General features: G+C 38.8%; 1 protein-coding gene across 11 annotated transcripts in view; it reads right to left on the bottom strand.

Annotated features, from left to right (window-relative positions):
• CTBP1 (C-terminal binding protein 1) overlaps window positions 1-23,639 on the bottom strand; it is a 244,849-nt gene that overhangs the window by 41,368 nt on the left and 179,842 nt on the right. For 2 of the 11 annotated variants that reach the window (XM_069795701.1, XM_069795699.1), the window contains exons 2-3: window positions 4,228-4,316; window positions 2,511-2,727 (exon numbers count right to left, since the gene is read on the bottom strand). The exons of 5 other annotated variants lie outside the window; for them this stretch is intronic. In XM_069795701.1, the coding sequence (XP_069651802.1) occupies window positions 2,511-2,517 (7 nt within the window). In that variant the 5' untranslated portion in view covers window positions 2,518-2,727; window positions 4,228-4,316. The remainder of the gene's footprint in view (window positions 1-2,510; window positions 2,728-4,227; window positions 4,317-23,639) is intronic. 4 more of the 11 variants (XM_069795709.1, XM_069795705.1, XM_069795694.1 and 1 more) reach the window with 2 other exon arrangements.

The raw sequence follows: 23,639 nt of genomic DNA, 5'->3' as shown, positions 1-23,639 counted from the left end.
GTAGTTAAGCATGGGTGGAAAAAAAGGGACTTCCTGAAGAGATAAGGAAACGCAAAACCAAGAATAAAATACATCATTTTTTTCCTGCTTTTAAAATAGCTTTAAACACTCCAAAGTGAAGGAGGCTAGATATTTTTTGTATGCAGATTTCCACAACATGTTTTTGTTGCAGTGTGAATTTAAAAACATTGCTTATTGCTTGATAATGCAAGTTAGTCCAACATTAATGCAAAAGACTGAAGTTCCCCAGCTACCTTCTATAAGCAATCCCTGCATCTAAAGTCCCAGCCTGTGTCAAAAAGCAAGCCCTGAAAGACTGTCATCCGCATCTTAAGTGGATGGAAAAGTCAGTAGAATCCCAGATGTACAAGATACCTGGTGAAGAAAAACAGCTGCTGGGAAAAGAGATTTTCACAAGTCAACAGAAGCAGCGTATTGCTTCCCCACTGGGACCAAGCTCAGGTCCGGGGCTGAAGGAGTACTGCTGAAGAGTCTGTTAGCCTCATAGTCTCAACTGTCCAGCCTGCACCCATAAATTTCATGTCCACCCCTAACCAAGTCATGAGGATAGGCCAGCTGTGCTACAATCTGGCACTGAAGTTCTTTACCTATTCAAACAGTTTTTACGCTTGAAGAAGATAGAAAAAGAGTCACTACGTTTGGTTCTTTTCTGTTCTAGTCCCAGCATCTCCCAACAACTGATGATGCCAATGGACTGACTGCAGAATTCTCACCACAGCAGACAGGCATTCAGACGTGAAAAGTATTCACCAGAAGTTTTCCATGGGTATAAACACCCATGAAAACTGTTCTCTGTTGTAAAACCATAAATTCCTAACCTCTGCTGTGATAGACATGCTTAAAAATACTTCTGGTACACAGATTCCTTCAGTAATATCAAGCCACCAAAATTAAATGGAAGCCTTTTTAATACCATATATTAAAAATCATGCATCTTGCTAATTTACTACTGTTACCTGTTTGAACCAGGAACGGCCACATAACCTTCATACAGTCACTTTTAGTAAATAAGCCACACATTAATAATGTGGTACAGGATACAAACACTACATGAATACACAATGTAAAGCTACATAGTTATCCAGAGAATAATTACTATCCTTTAATGGGAATTTAATTATAAAAACCCACGTTAAATTTACTTAGAAACACCCTAGAATAAAGCACGTTATAGACTTGTTCACGATTCTTTCAAAACAGTATATGTAATAGCATTAATAAAATGCAATTATGTCTTGAAACAAATGTAAAAATGACATTGCAAGTCCTATTCATATTGCATTGAATAACTGTGCTCATTTTACAAGTGAAATGTTATGGTCATCATCTCAATTGTCAGTCCAGCAAACCCAGGATTTCAACAACAAGTTTGAACGCTAGCTAAAATAAAATTAAAAAAAGAAAACACAACTTTGATACTAAAGTTGTTGAAGATGAATGAGGAAAAACATGGCACAGATGACTCCCTTAGAGCTACAGCTAAAGCACCTTTGTCAACGAAAGAATACATATAGTCTGGACAGATGACAGAAGCAAAAACTGTCACTTTTAAGAAACACTTTTCTGACTAGAGCTATCTCAGAAAATCATGAAATACAGGATCACAAAACACAACCCTTTAAAACAATGATCTCTCTGAAATACATAAAGGTGTGGTCTGGTTTTCCCCTCATGCCAGTGTATCTATTGATTTCAACCAAGTTATCTGTGTCTAATGTTGGTGCTAAGCGACATGCCAAACCAAGCTCCAAAGCACAGAAACAAAAGTCAGGAAAACAACTAGAAGGATAAACCCTCCCAGAGAGAATCTCAGACTTTAAGAATCCCCAGAACTCAAATACATCCAGTGACCTTGACCACGAAAACCCTACAGACCTTCGCTTGCCAAAACCCTTTTTGAACTTCAGCATAGACTTCCTGTTGCACAATCTTTCTGCCTAAATGCCATATCACTAAATCGCAGACAATAACTCAACACTTAAGTAAACTTACAGTAACTTAATCACAGTGGCAGCCACTATTTAAAAGTTTACATTTGGAAAGACACAGTTTCACTATGAACCAGAATCCTTTGAACAAAAAACTACTTCTTCCACCATTTAGATATGTTCTGCCTGTTTCTTATCTAGAAATGTCATACTGCACCATGTGTTTGGCTTTGCAGCAGACCCTTGGAGTAGCAGGATAAAGCAATGTGTATTTAAGAGCAGTATTTTCCATGCCTGCATTAACAGTAATTCATGCAACTCGGTGCCAGGGAGGAATAACTGTAAACCGGTCAAAAGTGACATTCGACACCACAAATGTGAAACTAATTAAAAAAAATAATAATAATTTCACTTAGCTGGCTTATTTAAGTATATGGTATAGCATTTCACATAACACAGATAACAAAAATTGTACCATCCACCCCCACATCCTAGAACCGTTGTTATGGGAAAACAATCTCAGTTTATCCTAACTTGAGACTTTCAGGAACCCCTACCAACCTGACATTTCTTAATCTGAGCTTGATTTCCAGGGTCATGAATTCGATTTCTCAATGCTTTACAATCTTCAGTATTCTGAGGCAAAATAGCAGCCTGTCATTCGATCCTCATTTCCATGTCTTTAATTTTTCTTGCAGCCTCCTGTAATCTTGAACCAAAGCTTTTAAACTTCTTATCCACTGCAACCTCTGTAGCCTGGATGGTGTTCAAATTTTTACTAAAAATTAAACACAAACAATACATTAACACAACATTAAGGGTCTGACTTGTGCTCACAGAAGCCAGGAAACTCAAAGTTAAAGCTTCTCACTGCATCTGTCCCCTTCCCCCTTTCGTTGCTGGCCTTCCACCACACCTGCTGTGCTGCCACCGGCCATTAACATACCAGGGAAACCAGCGGACTGTTAAGACGCGCAGGGCAGCTTGCGCAGGACAGCAGGTGTATTGTAAACAGACGTACCTGGAACAGTCGGCACCACTCAGGCGGCAAACGTTTTGCCTAGGTGAGCAGGGATCTGAGGATAGTGTGTGATCTCCAACACCACGAGAGCCAAGCACTCCAGTGAGTACTGGAGATGGAGTGAGAAGCCTTAACTCTGAACTTGCTGGTTTTGTTAGGTATAAGTCAGGCCCTTAAGGTTATCTAAATGTATTTAAGGAAAAAAAAAAAAGTTTCCCATGACAGCTCTAATCCAGCTATTAGTTTGGGGTTTTTTCTTTCCCTCCAATATGGAAATAATCTGGTGGTGAAGCTCTTGCCCCAGTAACAGCTACCGTGCCACTGACTGCTGGAATTTCTCTAAAATAGTACCAGGTATAACGGGCACACACACAGAGACAAAGCAGTTGTCCATATGTAGCAGCTACTTGCCATGCGGCTAACGGAAGAGTGCCTTTTCAGAGCTGCAATCTGGACTAGCTGCTCTTAGAAAAAAAAGTATCAAAACCTTATTCTAGCCCAGCTTTCATGGAAAAAAAACCTTGGAAATTTAAAAAGCAGCTTTCAGCTGCAGAACCCAACAGGAGGCCAGCCCCATGCACAAGCATTTCAACTGATTGTGGGTCTTGCAAACAAGAAGATTAATGAATCTATCATCCAGCTTTGTAACCAAAACAGGAGAGGCAGGGTTGTGAATTATTACCTCTATACCTCTGGCAGCATGGGAACTTACAAATTATCAGACCAACCTTAGCACAAGATGTATTTTTTTAAACTGGAAAGAACAAGAGCTACCCAAGCAGGCTGGTTTCCTCCCCGCTCCCAAATCCTCCCCGCACCTCCCTCCTGTCGCTCCTGAAACAAAGGTGCATCTTTGTGTGCTACACTCCAATGGGGAGAGTTGAAGCCGATATCATTAGGCATACTCACAACCGGAGGATAATAAAGTTCTCCCTGACAGACTCTAGGCTGTTATGATGTGTTCTAAACCTTTTGTAAAGCAACCTTTTATGTTACGACCTGACAGTAACTAAGGTGATCGCGTTGCACAAGTAACATAGATCTCAAAGTAGGCTGTCACCGTTTGCTGACGTTAGAAAACATACCAAAATGCAACAAGGTAAGCTATTAAGATTAATGATTATTAACAATGTCATTTTCACATTTTTTCTGCTGCTGATTAATATAACATCATTAGGATCAGGAATGTATCAAATAAGGCACACATGTTAAAAGTAAAGGACATTGTCAGGTTTGTAGGCCCAAAGTTTGACCTACCTTTCATTTTCTTAAATCTGTTTGCAAAGTCCATGTAATTCTTTAAATGTGTTTTTCTTTTTTCAAAACAAATGCTTCAATTCTTTTTTCTGAAAAATACATCAATGCCAAAAAGCATAACACTTATCAGTAACCCTATAATGACAAACCAATATGCACATGAAATGGAGGACAGCAGCCTGGCAAAGGAGAGTTTTCATTTTCACGTTTCTGGGGATGCTTACAAGTGCAAAGAGTAAATGAGCAGGAAAACTCCCTTGACAATGTCCTTCTTTTAAAAGAATTTGCCCTAGAAAACTTCCTTTATGCACTGTAAAACATCAAAGTGATTTAAGTTTTTAACAAAATGCAAACTACTGAAATATCTAATCAATATTTACAAAAACAAGACCTGAAAATGACAGGTTGGACATTCAACTAATTTACAATCTTGCACATGTAACATGAGACTAATCCCCTGTGGCATTTGCCTTTACTTTATATTCTTACCTAGGCTGTAAATTCGGTGAGAGCTGCCACTTATTTACCATAAGCCCTCAAAAAATTTACATATTTTTAAAAATAAATGCTAATATTAATTCAAGTAAAGAACGAGTTGTCAAAACAAACAAAAAATATCCCACTCATTACACGAACATAGAAGCTGTTATGAATTAGATTTGCCAATATGCACTATTAAAATTCCTAGAAATGCCATACTTTAAAAAAATATTTTAAGGTTCCTGACACATCATGCATTTTTAAGTATCGGACTTTGTTTTGTGCACCATGACCTCAAGTGACATTTAGATTCAAGGTAGAGCAAAACTCTAATGGCAGTCAAGTAGAAATAAACTTTAAAATACAATGCAGGTACATGGATCAGTAAATGGATGCAAGGAAAAAAAAAAAAAAAAAAAGAGTGCTTACCAGCCTTCGGTATTTTGATATTCAGCATATTTAGATGCTGAATATGCAACGTAAAAATCTCCTGATTCCACCAGAATCAGAGCCAACACCTTTTGCCACCAACTTCAATATGAGCAGAATGCAATCTCCCATGATCTGGGATGTGGGATTGCGGGGGGCAGAGGGGAGAATATTTTTAAATAAAAACACCAACAAGAGGCACGTACAAAAAGGTGACAGCTACCCTCAGAAGCCTGAATTACTTAGCAGATTAAATTTAATTTCATTCTTTTCTTTTCTCATTTAATGTTTCTAACTATGCTTCCTAAGGTTTTAGGAACCTGCTACAAGTCTTACTGAAATGAATAGGAACAATCCCAAATTGATTTTCAAAGGAACAAGATCTGGACTTCACATACATTCACACTTCACTTACATACAAGAGAAAACTAAGCATAAGCTTCACTTAAGGCATATGTGCAGTCTCTATTGAAGTCTACAGGGCTCAGAGGTTAATTCTAAGCACGCTGAAACTTTACTGGAAGAGCACAGCTGATGAATACCGTTGCGGTCTATGCTTTTTATTTACCCAAACTCAGTAAAAACAAGTCATCTTCCTTCTTTTCTTTTTAATTTGCAGGAGACCAAGAAAAATAAAAGTGGTTTCCGGCACTGTGTTGACCCAATGATGTGCAGAGCTGTCACACCCACTTATATCCTCTTGCTAATTGCAAAGACTGAAATACACTCAGCCATTCTCCAGGACATTCACAGCCCATTCCCTTACACAAAATATATAGCCAACACTACTGCTATGTAATTACCACCCTGGTCCACATACTTCCACAGCACTCAGATTTATGCACGCATCACATCATTATTTCACCACCTGTGAGAAATGAGCCTTGGGTATCCAAGCAATTGGTACAGCACACAACACAAAGGCCTCAACACAGAGTATTTTGAGACAACTACCTTATGTGATTTTCCCTTTTGGTACAATTGAAACAAAATAAGTCAATGATTTCTATTTAGAAAATCCTACATTTCCCTGCTGTTACTGGAACCTGAGAGTCACAATTCCTCATTACTTTTCCATATTCATATAGCAAGTAAACTTGCCATTCTCAGCTAGTAGTCCGATAACTGCGAGGATATGGATTTCTGTTGTGTTTTTCAATAGTGATCCCTAACCAGTCTTTTTTAAACCTCTAGTAATTTTGCTGTTAGTTGTCTAACATCTGTTAGTATGCACACAAAATCCTACATGCTTGTCAGGGTACAAAAAACCAAAGGTCTTGCAAGGCGCATCTTGAAAACCTATGATCAGAAATAAAGTTCTGTTAAGGGGAAACAAGATAATCTGGTAACATTTTCTATTACTACACATGTACTTCAAACATCCACATGAAAACTGGAAGTATTTCACATCTGTCAAAAAATTACTCAAATTACATATTCAGAGCATGCTATAACGATATGCCTTATCTTAAATAATACTTTTCAAAATAAGAATGAAAACAATATGAATCACACCTATTTAACGTCAAATGAGCAAGCAGTAATAGCATAATGCGTTACTGTAAAATGTTTTAATTGTCTATCACCATTTAAAAAGCAAATCAAACGACAATATTCAGTAACAACTATATCAAGTACTAAAACAAGAAAGCTTAAGTATCAGCAATAAAACACAAAACACAACGTTGCAGAAGCACTGTTTTCAAGTAGCAGATACATGAAAGCAAACCCCAGGGAAAGGCAAAACATTTTAAAGGACTGAGCTTTCCCTGGATATCCAGCATTTCAGTTCCTGTCCACAGTAAATACTTCACTGTTTCAAGCATTTTTAGCCTTATTAAGTAATAAGTAAAGGGGGGGGGGGTGGTGGTGTAAAGAAATCAGTGGTGCTGGAGCTGCCCTAGCTGAGTACAGTCCCATTAATCCCAGCTCCAGAGAAATTCTGGCTAAGGCTGCCAACTTTTGCTACTTATCCCACGAGTTTTACAGTGACTGCAAAACGCCCCTGCCCGCACGCTGTGGCGAAAACCACAAACTACTTGATAACTTACAGGAATCACCGCAGTGAAGCTCAGGACAGTACCTACAAATTAAGAATCAAAGAACTTGACAATTACAACACTCCAGCAGCCACGTTTACCCATAACTAACTATGGACATCAATTTCCCAGTTACGGATGGGGCGGTGTCTCTACAATACAGACTGAATGCATGAATCAAGTTTGCATCAAAGGCATTCCCACAACACACCATATGCTGGGTATACATCCACTTTCATCATCTCACAAGACAGTGACCATGGACTAGGCTGATAATGGCAACTCGGCAGGGGGGAACCCACCTTAACACACACCCAAACTCTAGTTTAAAATAAAATGAGCTTTTATTTCAGCCCATAAACTTTATAGGTTGGTGGGTGTGACTTAAAAAAAAAAAACAACAAAAAAACCCCCCAGAAAACTCCTGCTGACAGGAACTGGAAAAACAATCCGCTTCAACAACTGTAATAGGAGCAGAATGATTAACTCCCCAAGCCATTCCAGTAACAATACAGATCATGCCAAGACTTACTAAAACACTTTCCACAGAAGAAGCAGTCCTGGAGATTCTGAGGACAATATTTAAGATACAGAACACAAGCCTATAGAACAGGTTGGCAAAACAGGGCTGTGCTACTGCCATATGAATTGAAGTACACCCATGGCCCTTATCCTTGCTCTTTTACCCATGTATTCAATATAAAAAAAGCACACAAGCACTGCTTTTTCTTTTTTAAATCATGTTATCAGAACTGGCATCTTGGCTGTGACTTTGATAAAAGCTGAAGAGCCATATAACATTAATTTAAAATGTAATACCCTCAAGGAACAACTCTTGATTTGCCTGCTGTAAAATATTATGTATTCAAACTATGAAGGAAAAATGAAGAAAACTGTTACTTTTTTTTTTCTCTCCTCCAAAAATGTTTCTCCTACAGCAAGTTATTTTATTCCAGCAGGTTTTGGGGTTTTTTGTTCTTTTTTTTAAACCACTGTCTGAGCTCTAAGTATGCTTTGGGAAAAAAATACCACTTTTTAACATTGTCAATACCACTACTTTCAGAGTATTAATTTCACATTATATTTTAAAGACACTGCCAAGGATTTATTACAGAATATAATTTCTGAATGTTGCCTGTCCTAATGACTACTCTCTGTGCTTCTTTTCCCATATTTTAGATGTTGTACAGGATGCTGTCTCAGAGAAAGAAACCCAATAACCCGAGTGGAGCCAACATCAAAGGCTTCCTTTATTCTGATCCCAAACACTGAAAGCAATTTCTTTAACAGCACACCTGTACTTTGACCCAAGAACGTTAAACTATTACCTGGGGCACTCCTTATTTTCCTTATCAAAAAGTCTGAGATAAGCAAGTGTGGGGCCTTGGATAATCAAATTAGTTTCACGGGGTTTAATTTTTTCTTTTTTAAGGTCAGCAGAACACAGTCAAGTGACACTAAAAACAACAGTACAGGAGTATTTTACATATTGAACACTGAGCTCTCCACTTTCCTTGTAACTTAACTTTTTGTTTTTTTATGTTGGGAAAGCATCTCATGTGATTCACCATTCTCTCAGCTGAACATCATGGTGCTATACATGTCAGCAATCCTTACAGTGGAAAAAAAAAAAACCAAACCAAAAAACCCCAGACTTTTAAGACTAGCATAATTCGAAAGGGATAATTCAACAGAGTATTAAGGTTTCTGGTAAATGAGGATAATAAAACTCCCTTTTGAGTTACACTCCATTATGTTCTTCCTAAAAACCAAAGCAACTCTGACAAATACTGAACCAGTGCAAAGGGCTCCTTAAAGCTCTTTTTTCTCTCTCTCCCTTTTCAGTTCCTCCCACAGCCACTGACCTCTGCTGTTCTCTGTCAATATTAAGAAAATGGTTGATGATGATTACAAACTAGAGAACAGTTTTGTAAAAATGAGAAAGTCTGGAGCATTCTGAAATCAAAGTCCTGCACCTCCCATCCAGGGTCCTCTGCAGTCCAACCAAGCTTAAATAAATATGATTTTCTGAAAAGATGTTCATTTGAAGGTAAGCAAACAGGATGTATAAAAATGACAAGCTCACTAAGAACGGGCCAGTAACAACAGTTGAAGTGCCAAATAAAACAGGCAGTTTAAGGCAAAAGCTGGGTTTATATTATCATGTTACATTTAATCATAATAAAAGTGTATGATGTAAGAGAGCTGTTCTACTGAGCTTTTCTTCAAGTAGAGTTTTGAGTTTCAATTACAAAGGCTCTAGTCCCACTATTACAGTTAAGGCTGTACTGAAAAACACAGTTAAAATCGGGAGTTATTCCCATGACTTGATGAGAGAAGCAAAGTATTTCTTCCCACACATACCACATACTAAAGGGGTTTAGAGAAGGTTTTTGAACGCTTTAAGTTGTTTCCACTGAACTGGTGAAAAGTCAGAAGTGTTTAAAAATGACCCATATTTGCATTTTTTCACTAGGCTTTATAATGTTTCTTTTAGTCTCTGTAGTTTAACCACTTTCAGCTTGAAAATGGTCTATTCACACGCATAAAAATGCTTTGTCTACTTTGTCACAAATCATGTCCTATCTCTGTAAATTGCATAAAACATTTATTGGTGCTAAAAACATCAGTTGCAAGAAAGTATTATAAAAGGAATTACTAACTCCATTATTAAGAGTTACAAAATCTTAAGGCAAAGGGCTACCCTTCATTCTTCACACAGATAACATTTCTTAACAGGTTATCCCTCCAACTGTATATTCTTGGTTTGATTGAGCACTGTATTTTGGAAAATGAATTCACTATTACATTTCTCAGCAAATGAAGTTAAGATGTCAGTTTGTAGTTTTATTCTAGCCTTTTCCATGTATGCTTTATCTTAAAAAAATAAACTTGTTACAGCTCCTGTGTCCCCCGATCTGCAGGCAGAGACATTTACAAAATCTGCCCACGGCACATATGTGCGTCACACAAATGTCATCTCCCCCTCTCACAGTGACAGCCTCAGACTTCTGCAGCGTTACAGTTTGTGAAAAACGGACAGTTATAAAAAACGGACCCCAGCAACTTCCTTTCAAAACAAAATATAGATTGACAACAGATTGAGAAGCAATTTGAATGGAAACCAGACCAATGTATTAGATGCAATAAAGAATTTCCAAAATAAGAAACCTTACTCTATGGGTTTTCTACATTTTCGGAAACTAGAAACAGGAGGGATGTCAGTAGCAGGATAAACAGCAGCATGCTGAAAGCCATGCAGGAGCATTATATCTCTAAAAGCAGACAGTCACAGGAAAAAAATCAAATTACTTGGAATTTTATCATCCAAAGATAATCAAAGGATCATCAACTTCATGCAAGTAAACACAAAGCATACCTTGAAACTAATTCTGTTGTTCAGAAAATGGACACGGCATAGAGAAAGATACTGGAAAGCAAGTCTAACTGCTTCCTGCTGGCTGTAATTTCTGAAAAAATGGGAGGAAATGACAGCTTAGTGCTTGCCCAGTGCAAGACAACAGCTATCAGATAACTCCCAGAAACCAAGAAAGCATTATGACTATTTTCCAGAATGTCATGGAAGCTAATCCTTGCTCTTGAGATCAAGAAACAACAACAGAGCAACAGGTCTTCGTAACACGTTATTTTCCCTATTTTATGGATGTAAAGCAAACCAAATTAGTGCAGGTGTTCAACTTTCAGAGGAAATTGTATCTCTTGCAATATTTTCTTCACATCAATCTTTTCATTCTTTCTACCCCTCCTGGGTCAGGACTGTCATCCCAGTGACAAAAGGAAGAGAAGAAATGAGTTCTGAGAATAGCAGATGAAATCTGGAAAATAACTCTCCGTAGTGAGAATTCTACATCCATGGGTAGCCCAGAGGGTCATTTATTAGGTCTGCACTGTACACCAGATTAAAATAAGGTACATACAAATACTGAATAAGCTGGTGCTGGTCAAAGAGCTAGAGTGCTTTAAGAGGCAACTCCACCTGTGTGTTCTCATATTTTTTGAAAAATAACTAATTAGCATTATTTTTTAAAAGTCTACACCACTACAATACATTGTGAAATGTGACCCTTGGCGGCTTTTCTGAGGTGCTACTCAAAGTTAAGAATACTGATAGCATCCAGGCTTCCCACCAGTATTCTCATCAGAAAGCTCCTTCCCAAGTTTTGAATCCTAGTGACTATAAAATTACCTTGCAGCAAGTTGCAACAGATCAACTTCTTAACAAAATATCATTAAGACACTTTTTATTGCATTATTACCTTGCAGACAAATAACTTTGTTGTTTTCTAACTTTATACAATGCCTACCACAATCTCACAGCAGCCAAATAATTTGCAAAATGAACTGAGTTACTGAAAACTGCACAGCTAATAAAAGTTTTAGTCTTTTTTTTCCTTTAAGGATATAAAATTCTTCCAGTGACATTCTGACACCTGTCTATGTTTTCATCCATTTCTTTTCATACTTGTTCTATAGGTACTTTCCAGAACACTTAGATAAAATACTCAAATTAAGCAGTACTAAATATTCCTTAAAGCATGTTAACTACTTCATATAAAGATAATTAAACTTTTATGTCAAAAATATTTAAAGAACAACACGATTAGTAGCTTAATTCTCCCAGAGGTCTGGCAAGCACCCACAGCAGAATATGGGAGAGCTCCCCAACAGAAGGGAAACCTTCGATTTCAATGAGTACTGTACCCAGCCTGTGGACAAATGAATTTGAGAAAGATGCTCTCTTCCAACACTGGAGGAGAGCAGAGATCATGCAACAGCAAGTACACTTAACTTACTCACTTGGTCCTGAATTTTGGGGGCCACCTTATCACAAAACAACACAACTGGCAAGTGCTGTGTGAATTGCTGTTTTACCATCGGTCAGAACTAATGAGTTTTGAGTGGTGCAGGACACCAACCACAGACAACAATCTGGTTAAAGAATTAAAACTATGTAGAAAAAGGCTATGCTGATCACTGAAAATTTAGTTCCAGAGACAACATGAAAGAAGAGATCAATCTAAGCCAGAAAAGTTACAATTCAGTCTGGGGATTAAGTCAATTATAGTGGGTTTCCCCCCCCCCCAACATGGTTCTCACTGCTGCCCTTCCTGGACCAGGAGTGCCATGAGGCACTTCAGGGAACGATGGGGAGGAAAAAAAAAGTAGTTTACAACAGCCACAGAAGTGCATCTTGTCTCCAGTTACTCTGACAAGCACATTGAGATGATAAGAGGGTGGCATCCATTTATTTTTCACCATTCTCTGTTAACAGACCCATTTGTTTATGAGAGAATGGAGGGGGCGGGGAGAGGCGAGAAATGGTTTTATTCTGTGTGTATGATGAGATACTGTCACACAGGAAGTGGCACAGCCTAACTTCTTTTCACAGCTGCATCATGGTTAGTAAAAATCTGATCTGTAAGCTGTTGAAAGCAAGACAAAAAGCCCTCATCTTCTGTACTAAACTCTCAACCTCCGAGAAAACCACTTGCAAGTAACTACAAGGAGGCTCTGAACAGTTTCGGTAGAAGAGTTTGGTATGAAGCAAACCATTTCTTTTTCCACTGAAGTTATTTAAAGACAATATTAAATGTGAAAACATAGGGTTTACACCTATAGGGTTTTGTTTGTTTTTATTTTCTGATTATTTTTTTTTAAATATCCAGAGGGAATGAGCCACATGGTTGCTGAGTAATACCATGAAATTCATAAAATAGGACTAGTGGCATGAACAATGTATTCCTAATCTGCAGATCTGTACTTCTTTCACTGAGATGTCAAATCCTGCATAGACTTAGGCTTTTTAAATTGAACTGCGTGTACTTAACTTAGGGAATAAAGAAAAAGCAGTGCAGCAATATGCTCAAATAGGCCAGATGAACTGATTGTTTATTAAATATGTAAAAGGGAGTTATGAGCAGTATCAAGTGAATTTGTTTGTTTTGCATGCTCCCTATGAAATGCTCAGTGAAACAAAGTGTCTGAAGTCTGGAATGGGATGGAGAAGTACGAGCCAAAGTAAATTAATTCAAACCTTATTTTTATTCTGCATATCCAATCTGTATAAAGCTCTTCAGACAATGGTCTGTAGCTATTAGGAATTAGAATGAGATTGAATCTCATCCTAAAGAACCTGAAAGCAACTACACCGAGAGCAGACAGTCTGCACCTGCTTACAGCAGGGCTTAAATTAGATATCTAGTTATCTATACTTAAAATAGTATGTATTCAGATACAGTTTCAAATTTCTATAAAAGTGAACACTAATAGTCTAACTATTCTTCATGATGAAGACGTGCAATAATGCTACTTGGTTTTTTTTCCAAGCAGCAGTCACTACAGCATACCATCATGTCACCATGAATACTGCTGCAGTAATTATAAAAATGTCTAGAAGTTCACTTCTGCCAGTATTGAGGTATTTCGGAAACTGCAAACTCCACTAACTAAAGTCACAAATACCAATGAAAGTATTCCCCCACTTCTGTCAGTACTGATCAAATCTCTAACATTTTCAAGTGAAATTCAGCAAATCCCTACAAGAAAAAAGGGCGCTCTTCAAATAAAAAAAGGAACTGTAACATCAATAAATACATTAATAAAAAAGAAATTGAGTGGTGTGACTTTCCATTATTGAAAAGTGTTACATACTTTCTGGGCTTAAACTAAGATTTGGTGTTAGTCTTTGTTTCACTAATTCTGTCGAGTTACACGTATAAAAATAATTTTTATACAAAGTACTGTCTTCTTAATACAGTGTATATGATGCAGCAGAGTATTATCCCCCCCCCCCCCAGCTTTAAAACAAGAGTACATTTTCCCCTCTAAGACAGAAGGAAAGATAATTTACATTGCATCAGAAAGCACGCAAGTATTAATGATGGGGAATGGTGAAGAACATAAATGGTTTCCATTTTCACATTCAAAAACAAGTACCTGCAAATTAATGCTAAAAGCAACTGGCCTATAAAGGAGCCATGTTTCCATGCCAACTGATCACAGAAATACATATAATTCAACAAAAAATGAATAACCTGCAAAACAAGAAAATAAAAAGAAAGCAGAAGTGCTGGAAATCAAGATCCTGACCATAACCAACTATTTTACAAGAACAGGAAAGAATACAACAAAGGATGCAATTTAAGATGCGAATGGTATACAGCTAATGGCACTTCATCGTTACAATACTTCTAAAAGCTGTCATTCTCTAGTCAGCAAGAAAAACAGGATACAGAACACCTCTATTAAGAAGGAGGGAACATTCGTACAATAGTAGCAATTCTTATGGAGGTTTCACAGTTGGTAGACATGAAAGCACAAGTTACTATTCAGTGCACATCTTTCATTAGGATTTTATTTTTTGTCTTTAACTAAGAAGGTCTTGCTTTGCTCCTGATTCACACCGAGTTGTACTGGCATTCTGCAATTTGTCAGCAGAGTTGCTTGCAGAGTAAGGTAGCCCGCTATTTGAGCGTTAGTTGCAAAATAAGCGCATTAGGAATGAGCAGATATATATCTGCACACAAGTGGCTCATATAATGTGCCTATACATATGTGATGTAATTAAAATTTTGTATGTGTATGAGCGATTTCAACTTTACAATTGATAAAAAGATGCTACCACTTTGTGTACTACAGTAAAAAAATAAGTTAGAAGTTGATATACAAAATCATGGCATATATGTTCCACACATGTATGCATTTGTATGTGGAAAAAATAGACTCATTTCAAGCAAGGAAGCTTAGAAATATTGAATAGAAAAGAATGCTACAGACCTAAATATAGCCGGTTCCAAGATACTGACATTTACATGCAATAAAAACAGCAGTTAGAGTATTCGTTCTTTAAAACCTAGAGAACTAAATAATCTCCAACTAAAAGCTCCATAAAACCTGTGTTCTAAATGAATACAAACTGAAGACAGGACAATAAATTTCTGTTTCTTAATACGTCTTTATTTTATCAAGTAAGCAACAGTGCTTTTCCTCCTATTTAGTTCTTGAAAACATATTAAAAGTCATTAGAGGTTTAAAACAAATGAAAAATTATGGTCACAGAACTGGAAGTTGGAAATCCCACCATTAATGCATTTCAGTGCATTTGGGTTTTATTATTTTGCTGCATTCTGCATGAATAGAGAACAGAAAATTACAAGTGCCCATACCCATCCTACTGACTTCACATTTATATAAACATACAGATTACATGACAATGGGCCTACACACTGCATGGAAAAATGCAAAGTTTACATAAAACGATTTTTAGGTTCATTTACTAGCTTCAGTCTGTGTAGGGACCTCTGACATCAGTGGATGAAAGGGAATAAGTATATGGCCACATTCCAGCTTATCCAGATAGCATGAAAGATTAAGGGTTTCACCAGACTTTCTTCCTCCGTCAATTCAGAATTCACTAGGAACTGAATTTTTAGATGTGACAGTTGTTTGCTGCCCTTTTAAACAAGCATCGGTAACAAAACCCATGCATTTTCTAGGAAAAGCTTTGCCGTTTATAGGCAAAACCAAAAAAATATTCTGGTAGAAAAGACCTAAGCTAAAAAACTCTTCAGTCACTAAGATGATTTTTTAATAAGAACAGTGTTTATATCACAGCCCAAGAAAACTGTAAACATTTAGCATCTCTGAAATTCTTGATGCTACTCGCTACCTTTCCCCAACTTTTACCTAAAGTTGGCCACACCTAACTGACCCAGCATTACTGCAGTTTTTGTAGAAGCTGAAAAATGATAATTCATCTGGGGGGAGAGGCCATGATTTCTGCAAGAGTTCTTCATGTATAAATTACTACTTTGAGGCAGTACACACTGAATTCTTGCTTGGTATCCTCAAAAAATAAAAATTTTAAATATCTACACATACACTTCAGACACACTGAATAGTCCCGATTGATAAAACTCTATGTAGAGGTTATGCACTTCGTGATAACCTTTGCAGTACGCAAAACTGTTCAGCAGCTCTTAAAGTACAAAGATAGGAATTCTGATGGGGAAAAATGTATTTTAATAAATTCCTACCAATCTTTAGTATTATAAAAATTACCCCTACTCAAAACAGCAGCAACAACTGAAAGCTGTCAGCCAGCCACAAAGCAGACAGTACCTGCACACCCAGCTCCACGCTTCCCTGACAGTTTATTCCTGCTATGATTTGGAAGGACCAGGGGTGGCAAAGCCGGGTAAGACAGAAGGTCAGTTCAGCTTCTCAGACCTTCACCTCTTTTCATCTATTGTCAAAGAGACTCTACTGTTCTACAAACACCTTTCTACTTTTTGGAAGCTTCTGAAAGTTAGTTTTATACTAGCTACATCATTTCACTACCACGTATGAAATCATCTGTAGGGTGCATTGATTTTTCATACAGCACTGCCTTGGGCAAGATCCTAAATGGTAACAGAGCAGAAGACTCCATGTTATTTAAATATAAACAGGAGAACAATAATGAAATAAAAAAAAATAAATCATTGTCAACAGAACAACAACTGGGAGGGCGAACAGCAACAATTCCATGTTCAGCAACACTTCTCCCATAGCCTTGGCCAGCACAGTCTGTTTATATAAATGAAAGAAAGAATGCTGCCCTGAACTTGCCCATTATCCCACAGAAAAGGTATTGTGGGAATGTTAACTTTCACCTGGCTGACTTCCAGATGCCGGCAGGAAAAGACGCCCTTTTAAAATTTTAGCCAACTTAAGAATACTCCACATTTTTCACATTTTCCAATTATTCCAAGTTATGTATAAACTAACATAGACCTTGAACTAAATCCATATAAAATGGACATATGATGATCAACTACTCTGCAAAAGAATGAATCAAGGGGTCTCACATCCAAACCAAACAGCCAGTATCAGATTTCACAAACCACGACAGCTTTTGAAAGAGCCAGTGCATTTCTAGAATAGCAGAAATGTTTGCAATGTCTGTAAGAGCACTTACTGGACAATGAAAGTAGCAACTAAAAAAAGTGCCATCCCGATTTCAGCAATGCAGCCCGATGCTGTGATGCAGACCTGGTACCACGTGACAAAGACATCATTTGAAGGCTGCATTCTGTCATACAATTAGCAAGAGAGAAATGCATCTTGCTATGAATCTAATGCACGAATGGGGCCCATAACAGAAACTGCAACACAGAAGAATCATAGACTTGTTTAGGTTGGAAAAGACCTTTAAAATCATCGAGCCCAACCATTAACCTAGCACTGCCAAGTCCACCACTAAACCATGTCCCTAAGCACCACATCTACATGTCTTTTAAATACCTCCTGCGATGGTGACTCAACCACTACCCTGGGCAGCCCATTCCAATGTTTGACAACCCTCTCTGTAAAAATTTTTTTCCTAATATCTAACGTAAATCTCCCTCGCCTCAACTTGAGGCCATTTCCTCTCGTCCTATCTCCAGCCACCTGACAGAAGAGACCAGCACCCACCTCACTACCACCTCCTTTCAGGTAGTTGTAGAGAGCGATCAGGTCTCCCCTCAGCCTCCTTTTCTCCAGACTAAACAGACCCAGTTCCCTCAGCCACCCCTCATAAGACTTGTGCCCCAGACCCTTCACCAGCTTCGTCACCCTTCTCTGGAAATGCTCCAGCACCTCCATGTCTTTCCTGTAGTGCGGGGCCCAAAACTGAACACGGTATTCAAGGTGCAGCCTCGTCAGTGCCAAGGACAGGGGGATGATCACTCCCCTGCTCCTGCTGGCCACACTATTTCTGATACAGGCCAGGATGCCATTGGCCTTCTGGGCCAGCTGACCACACTGCCGGCTCATATTCAGCCGGCTGTCGACCAGCACCCCCAGGTCCTTTCCCACCAGGCAGCTTTCCAGCCACTCTTCCCCAAGCCTGTAGCGCTGCATGGGGTTGTTGCGACCCAAGTGCAGGACCCGGCACTCGGCCTTGTTGAACCTCATACAGTTGGCCTTGGCCCATCGATCCAGCCTGTCCAGATCTCTCTGTAGAGTCTTCCTACCCTCGGGGAGATCAACACTCCTGCCCAACTTGGTGTCATCTGCAAACTTACTGAGGGCGCACTCAAACCCCTCATCCAGATCATTGATCAAACTATTAAATAGAACTGGAGAGAGCCAAGCACGGCAACTGTGTGGACTGGAGAAGACCCTAAAACAAAACGAGCAAAAATCCCCTTCCTGTTTTAAACAGAAGGCATTTTTCTTGCTCTTTTCCATCTGGCACTTCAAGTAGCTGTCTTTACTTAACAGTCGTCTTGAAGTTTTTAATAGTTGTACAATGTGCAAACTCAAACTGAAAGAAATTATCCCTTACTACTTCTCTTCCAAAGTTCAACTGTTAAGTAAAAATAGCTCGCAATCATGTCTCCACTCCAAGCCTTCATATCTCAGCAGGAGCAAGAGTACTCCCCGTATTTCAGTGCACAGCACATGGAGCTGCAGCCTCATCACTTACCAGTATTTTGCTGGTTTGTTTGCATGCATGTCCTGTCAAGCTGAGTGGTGAAATACAACTTCCCAATTCAAATATACTGGAGGGGTTTTTTGCTGTTTAAAGAGGAAGAGCTTTAATGGTGGAAAGTACGTTTGTAATGTGAAAAAAGTAAGCCCTTCAACCGCAGCAGAATGTTTTGTGTGGCATTGTGTTCAGTCAAGCTACAGGTTGTCTTTTTATTAAGTGCATTTACTTTAATGCAGTTCACAACTGAAAGCACACTGCCTCCCAAACCATTTCTCTGTGATAAAACAAGACACAAACAAGATCCACCAAGCACCTACTCAAAGCACCATTAACAACAAAATCCTAATCTAATTCAGTGCCATTTCTAACAGATCCCAGAGTGCTTTCCGAGGTAACCTCACCATCACTACCTGCACTGAATGCACAGCAGGACTGGGCACAGAAAAATTAAATTAATTATCCCAGCTCACTCCTGAGGCTACTCACAAGTGTGAGAAGACCACCAAGATCATCTGGGCCATTCCACCGCCACTTAGAACATTTGCTAGCACTGCTGTCTCTGCTCCCCTCTCTCTTCCAACTCTCCTGTCAATAATTAGACCAAATTTCCCCTGAAAGTCAGCTCCTCTGCACTTCGCTTTACTTCAGTACTTACCTAAGATTTTTAGTAATGAGAAACTTCTTGAAAACAAAACAAAAAAGAAGACTTCAAGAAGGTGATTCAGTTCTCATGTAGGACGCTAATTTCTTAACATAGGTGCTTCAGTGAAGTTCCTTTTTCAGAGCGGTACGAATCCACACAAAGGAGTTGTATTTATGCTCAAGTATGCTTGTAAACTAGAACACAAATGCCCAATATAAAGTTGTTGCAAAGTACCACATTTTGATTTGGTTTTGCTGATTCCTAAATATGTTAATGCAAATGTGAAATAAGCCTAGTTTACACTTAAACAAGAATTCAAACAGGCTTGCCCTAGCTTAACTAACTTGATTTAAAATTGTACTTAATTAAATGTGAGCACTTTCCCAGGTATCACACGGCTTATTCATGGACTGCTTCTTTCACTATGCACTTTCGTGATCAAAGAAATCTTAGACGTAACAGACAAGGTTATTTACTACTTGTAAAAATAATCACTGTTTAATGTTCTTTTTGGAATTAGTCTTCTAAAATGAAACCTAATTTTTACTAAATCTGTTTGAAAATCTGAGAGAGAATTAGATTATTTTTGAGATCCTTTTTCTCCTGCACAGTAAAACCCCCTCCTGCCAATAAGTCTTCAGGGCATTTCAATAGCTGCTAGAATTGTGTAAACCACACTTTGAAAAATTCATCATTCCTCTAAGATAGCGTCCCCAGGACAGTCAAAAACTCCAATCTTTATTTTCAATTTCTTGGGTTTTTTTTTTTTTCCCCTTTGACTCTTTGTGGGTATAAGAAAATATTTTCTATTTATGTATTTGTTAACAGATTTTTTTAATGTATTTTTTTGAAAACAAAGCCACAAAGCTCACAAAAATTGCTAACACAATTTAACAGCTTTAAAAACAAGTCCAGAGGAAAGATGCTAGCAAAGTTATGAAAACAAATGCAAAATTGTAGTATTCATAGTACTTCAGGTTCTAAATTACCAACTCAATGCAATAGACTGTTTTGTACTTTCTTTATTCACAGGACTAAGAAAATAAGATTCATGATTTTGGTGAGTCCTCATAACCCTAGTTCTTTCAACTGAGTGACAGAACTTGTTCCTCAACCACAAGTACTGAGCCAAATCAATCTTCGGACAAAATTTTAACAAAAGAGTTATCCTGTAATAACTTGGGCTTAGTATGTAGGATGCAGCCAGGATCCTATAGATTTGTAAGCCCACTCCAATTCCCCTCAATATCTACTGGAAGCTGAGGAACTCAACATCCTGCAGGATCAAAATCTGCTAGGAAAGGAAAAGTTGTGCCTGCAGCTTACTGTTCTCCAAATTCCTACTTAAAATCCTTTTTTACTGCTTGCTCTAAGGAGATAGTTCTCACTGCTGAATACATAATGCTAGATTTAAATTTTAGATGGCTGCAGGGTAGTCATGAGATAAATACCAAGCGTATTTGTATGCCTCTGTATTTACAGTAAGAAAGAAAGTCATCCGGATTCAAGGATTCAAAACATGAAACCTTTTGAACAAAGGCATGGTAAGAGAAAGCCTCGAACAGAGGAATGCCAAATACTAACAACATACACAACCAAACCCGAAAGGCAATGTATTGTGAAACCCTTTCAAAACCATACAATACTATGGGAATTAAGTAAACTTAAAACTCCCCTGCAATACTCTCGTCATAGCTAATTTGTGATTTCCTGTACGCTCAGTACTAACAGTACAATGGAGCCTCTATTGTGAGCCTCCTCCCACAAGCTTTTAAAAAATGCAAGACATTCTTTTTATCTAGACTGGCATGGCTAAAATACATCTAGGTCTACACAGATAAAAGGTTATTTTCTTAGATGTTGCTTTTGCTTGTAAAAATACAAAATAAAAATCTGCTGTCTGGTTGTGCTGAGTTCAAAGTTCACAAAGGAGTAGTGCTTTGGTGGCTAAACTGCTGACCGCGAATCTCAAACAGAGCAGATGTAGGAAGCTGCTTTAGTTTTAGGATAACAAGAAAAGATCCCACATTAAGAACTATCTGCAAATTCAACACAATTCAAACAGGTTTTGACAGTCTCGCAGGAGCTGAAAAATCAACGAAAATTTGACAGAACCAAGGAATAAAGTGACTGCAGTATTAACTACAAATCTTGATTGAGGGTGAAGGTAGTAAGTCCTTTAGGTGCAAGTAACTGGTTTATAGAAGTACTGAAAATTGATATTGCATTTTTTCATCTTAAAGGATGCTGAGAGCTAAAACAAACAAGCCAAAATGAACAAGACTTCCCACACCAAAAGCTGATAGCAGAAATGAAAGGCAGTAATCCTGGCACAAGGCAGCCTGGGAAAGGAGCTCAACTAGCAGAGGTAGACTTTTAGCATGCAGGAGAGAGAGAATGTGGTGAGGACGCAAACCAAAACCTAAAATGCTGCAGTGGCTTGGTCAGTATCTTAATGACCTTTCTTAGTCAAGAAATAGTATACTAAGATAGAGAAAGCCTTAGCTAGCCAGTTCCGGTCAGCATGGGAACGTACACATAGAACACTGAATTACTGAAGATCACTTCTCAGTAATGCTGATTATATGAACGGGAAAATCAACAACATGAGAAAGGCTGTGATACACATTAATACTATTCAGTGAAGCACTAGACATGCATTAAGATGGCTGGTAGACCACTAATGTGAAAACGCTCATTATCTGGTTGAAAATAAACAGTTTAACATATCTGGTACAACACATTAAAGAGAAAAAATATTTAAGTATCAGTTTAAGAGTTTGGAGACTGGCTTGTGGTTATCTCTGCTAAACACTTTTGTCCTGCATGACTCTGCAAAGACTAAAGCTACACACTCAGCAAGAGACAAACTGGCCGGAACCATCTAATGAAATTTGACTCATCTGGGAATTTTGATGAAGTGCTCCACACCACTGTTTCTGCTAAGCCATACATTTTCTTCATGGGATTCAGAGTGCCATGCTGCAAATATGCAAGAAGCAATGGTAATTTTGGACAGTTCAGCTTAAAATAGAGGGCTAATTCTGAAAAACCATATTCAGGTAAAAATCCCACAGAAGCCAACAGAAATTCTGCAATTATAAATTAAAGATACTGGGATCTGCACCAATGGCAAAGACATTATTGTCTGTCAGCCCCTAGCAGCACCTCTCGCTGACTATGGGTATGACTAACAGCTGCCTGGGGCAGCACTCCCTTCCTGCAAATCCTCATGCAGATCAGCCCAATCTGACTGGAGAGCACACATCTTACTATAGCTCCTTTCTGGCTCATTCTCCCAACTTCTGACTCACCCAGGGGCGACGATGACATTCTGCAGAGTGAAAAAATGTACGTGTAGTAGAAGATGATGAAAATACCCTGCAGTGCTGCTTCTCTCCTGGCTTTCTTCTGAGCTCTGACTCGCCAGTGCACTGGCCAAGCGTGACGCAGGACAGCACATTGGCCATTCCTCTGCCTCGCCAGGTACAGGGCTTTATGGTCCAGGGTGTAATGCTCCTGCCACAGGAAAGGAATACAGCTCGACAAGAATGCAGCAGGGAGAGCCTCAGAGAGTTGGATTTGCCATTCCTGCCATCATCAGACGGCTGTCATGGGCAAATTCCTATTGATCACGTTTGGAGGGTGGGAGAGAGGAACAATCCGCCACATGGCAGCAGCAACAGCAGTCAGCATGGCTTTTGGAGGCTCTGACATGAGCAAAATAGACAGCAGGACCACTCTCTTTTGCTACCCCTAGAACTCAGCTTTCCTAAACCACTGTCTACTTTACCTGTGGTTAAACTCTGCTCCGACTGTCCAATGTGGATGAGAGCCTACATCCCTTCTGCACAAGGCCAGGCACATTTAGGTAAACGTGCGTAACACTGGGCTGCCCATCGTAGTTTCCCAACTACAGACATTTGTTGCCTCTGTCTCAACCAAGCACTGAAGGTGGCAAAAGCAACACTTGCTTTAAAAGGCAGCAAAACAGTTACGCGCTCGTCACGTTCCCCACAGTAGTGTGAGAATTAATTGCAAAGCTTCCAGCATACCCTGCTGGGACGGACCTCTCATCACTTTTTATCACGGGGTGTGTCCATGTACAACAGCAGAAGATGGCATCTTATCAAAAAATATTGGGGCTGCTGAGGAAGACCATTAGTGCACATCCAACAATAAGAAATTTGGACTGCATATGTGACTTTGGAATTGTGTCTCAAGTCAAGTAAGAAACGTTTCTCTGCTTCCTTCCTTTTTTTGTGAGTTGGCATCAGAGCTCCCCTAAAAAGACTAAAAGGAGAGGAGGGGTAATGTGGTGAGTTCTGGCATACACAGAGAG

Source organism: Haliaeetus albicilla, chromosome 1 (assembly GCF_947461875.1).
Source record: "Haliaeetus albicilla chromosome 1, bHalAlb1.1, whole genome shotgun sequence".
NCBI lineage: Eukaryota > Metazoa > Chordata > Aves > Accipitriformes > Accipitridae > Haliaeetus > Haliaeetus albicilla.
Note: the sequence above shows the minus strand (reverse complement) of the source record. Positions and strands in the feature narration are given on the sequence as shown.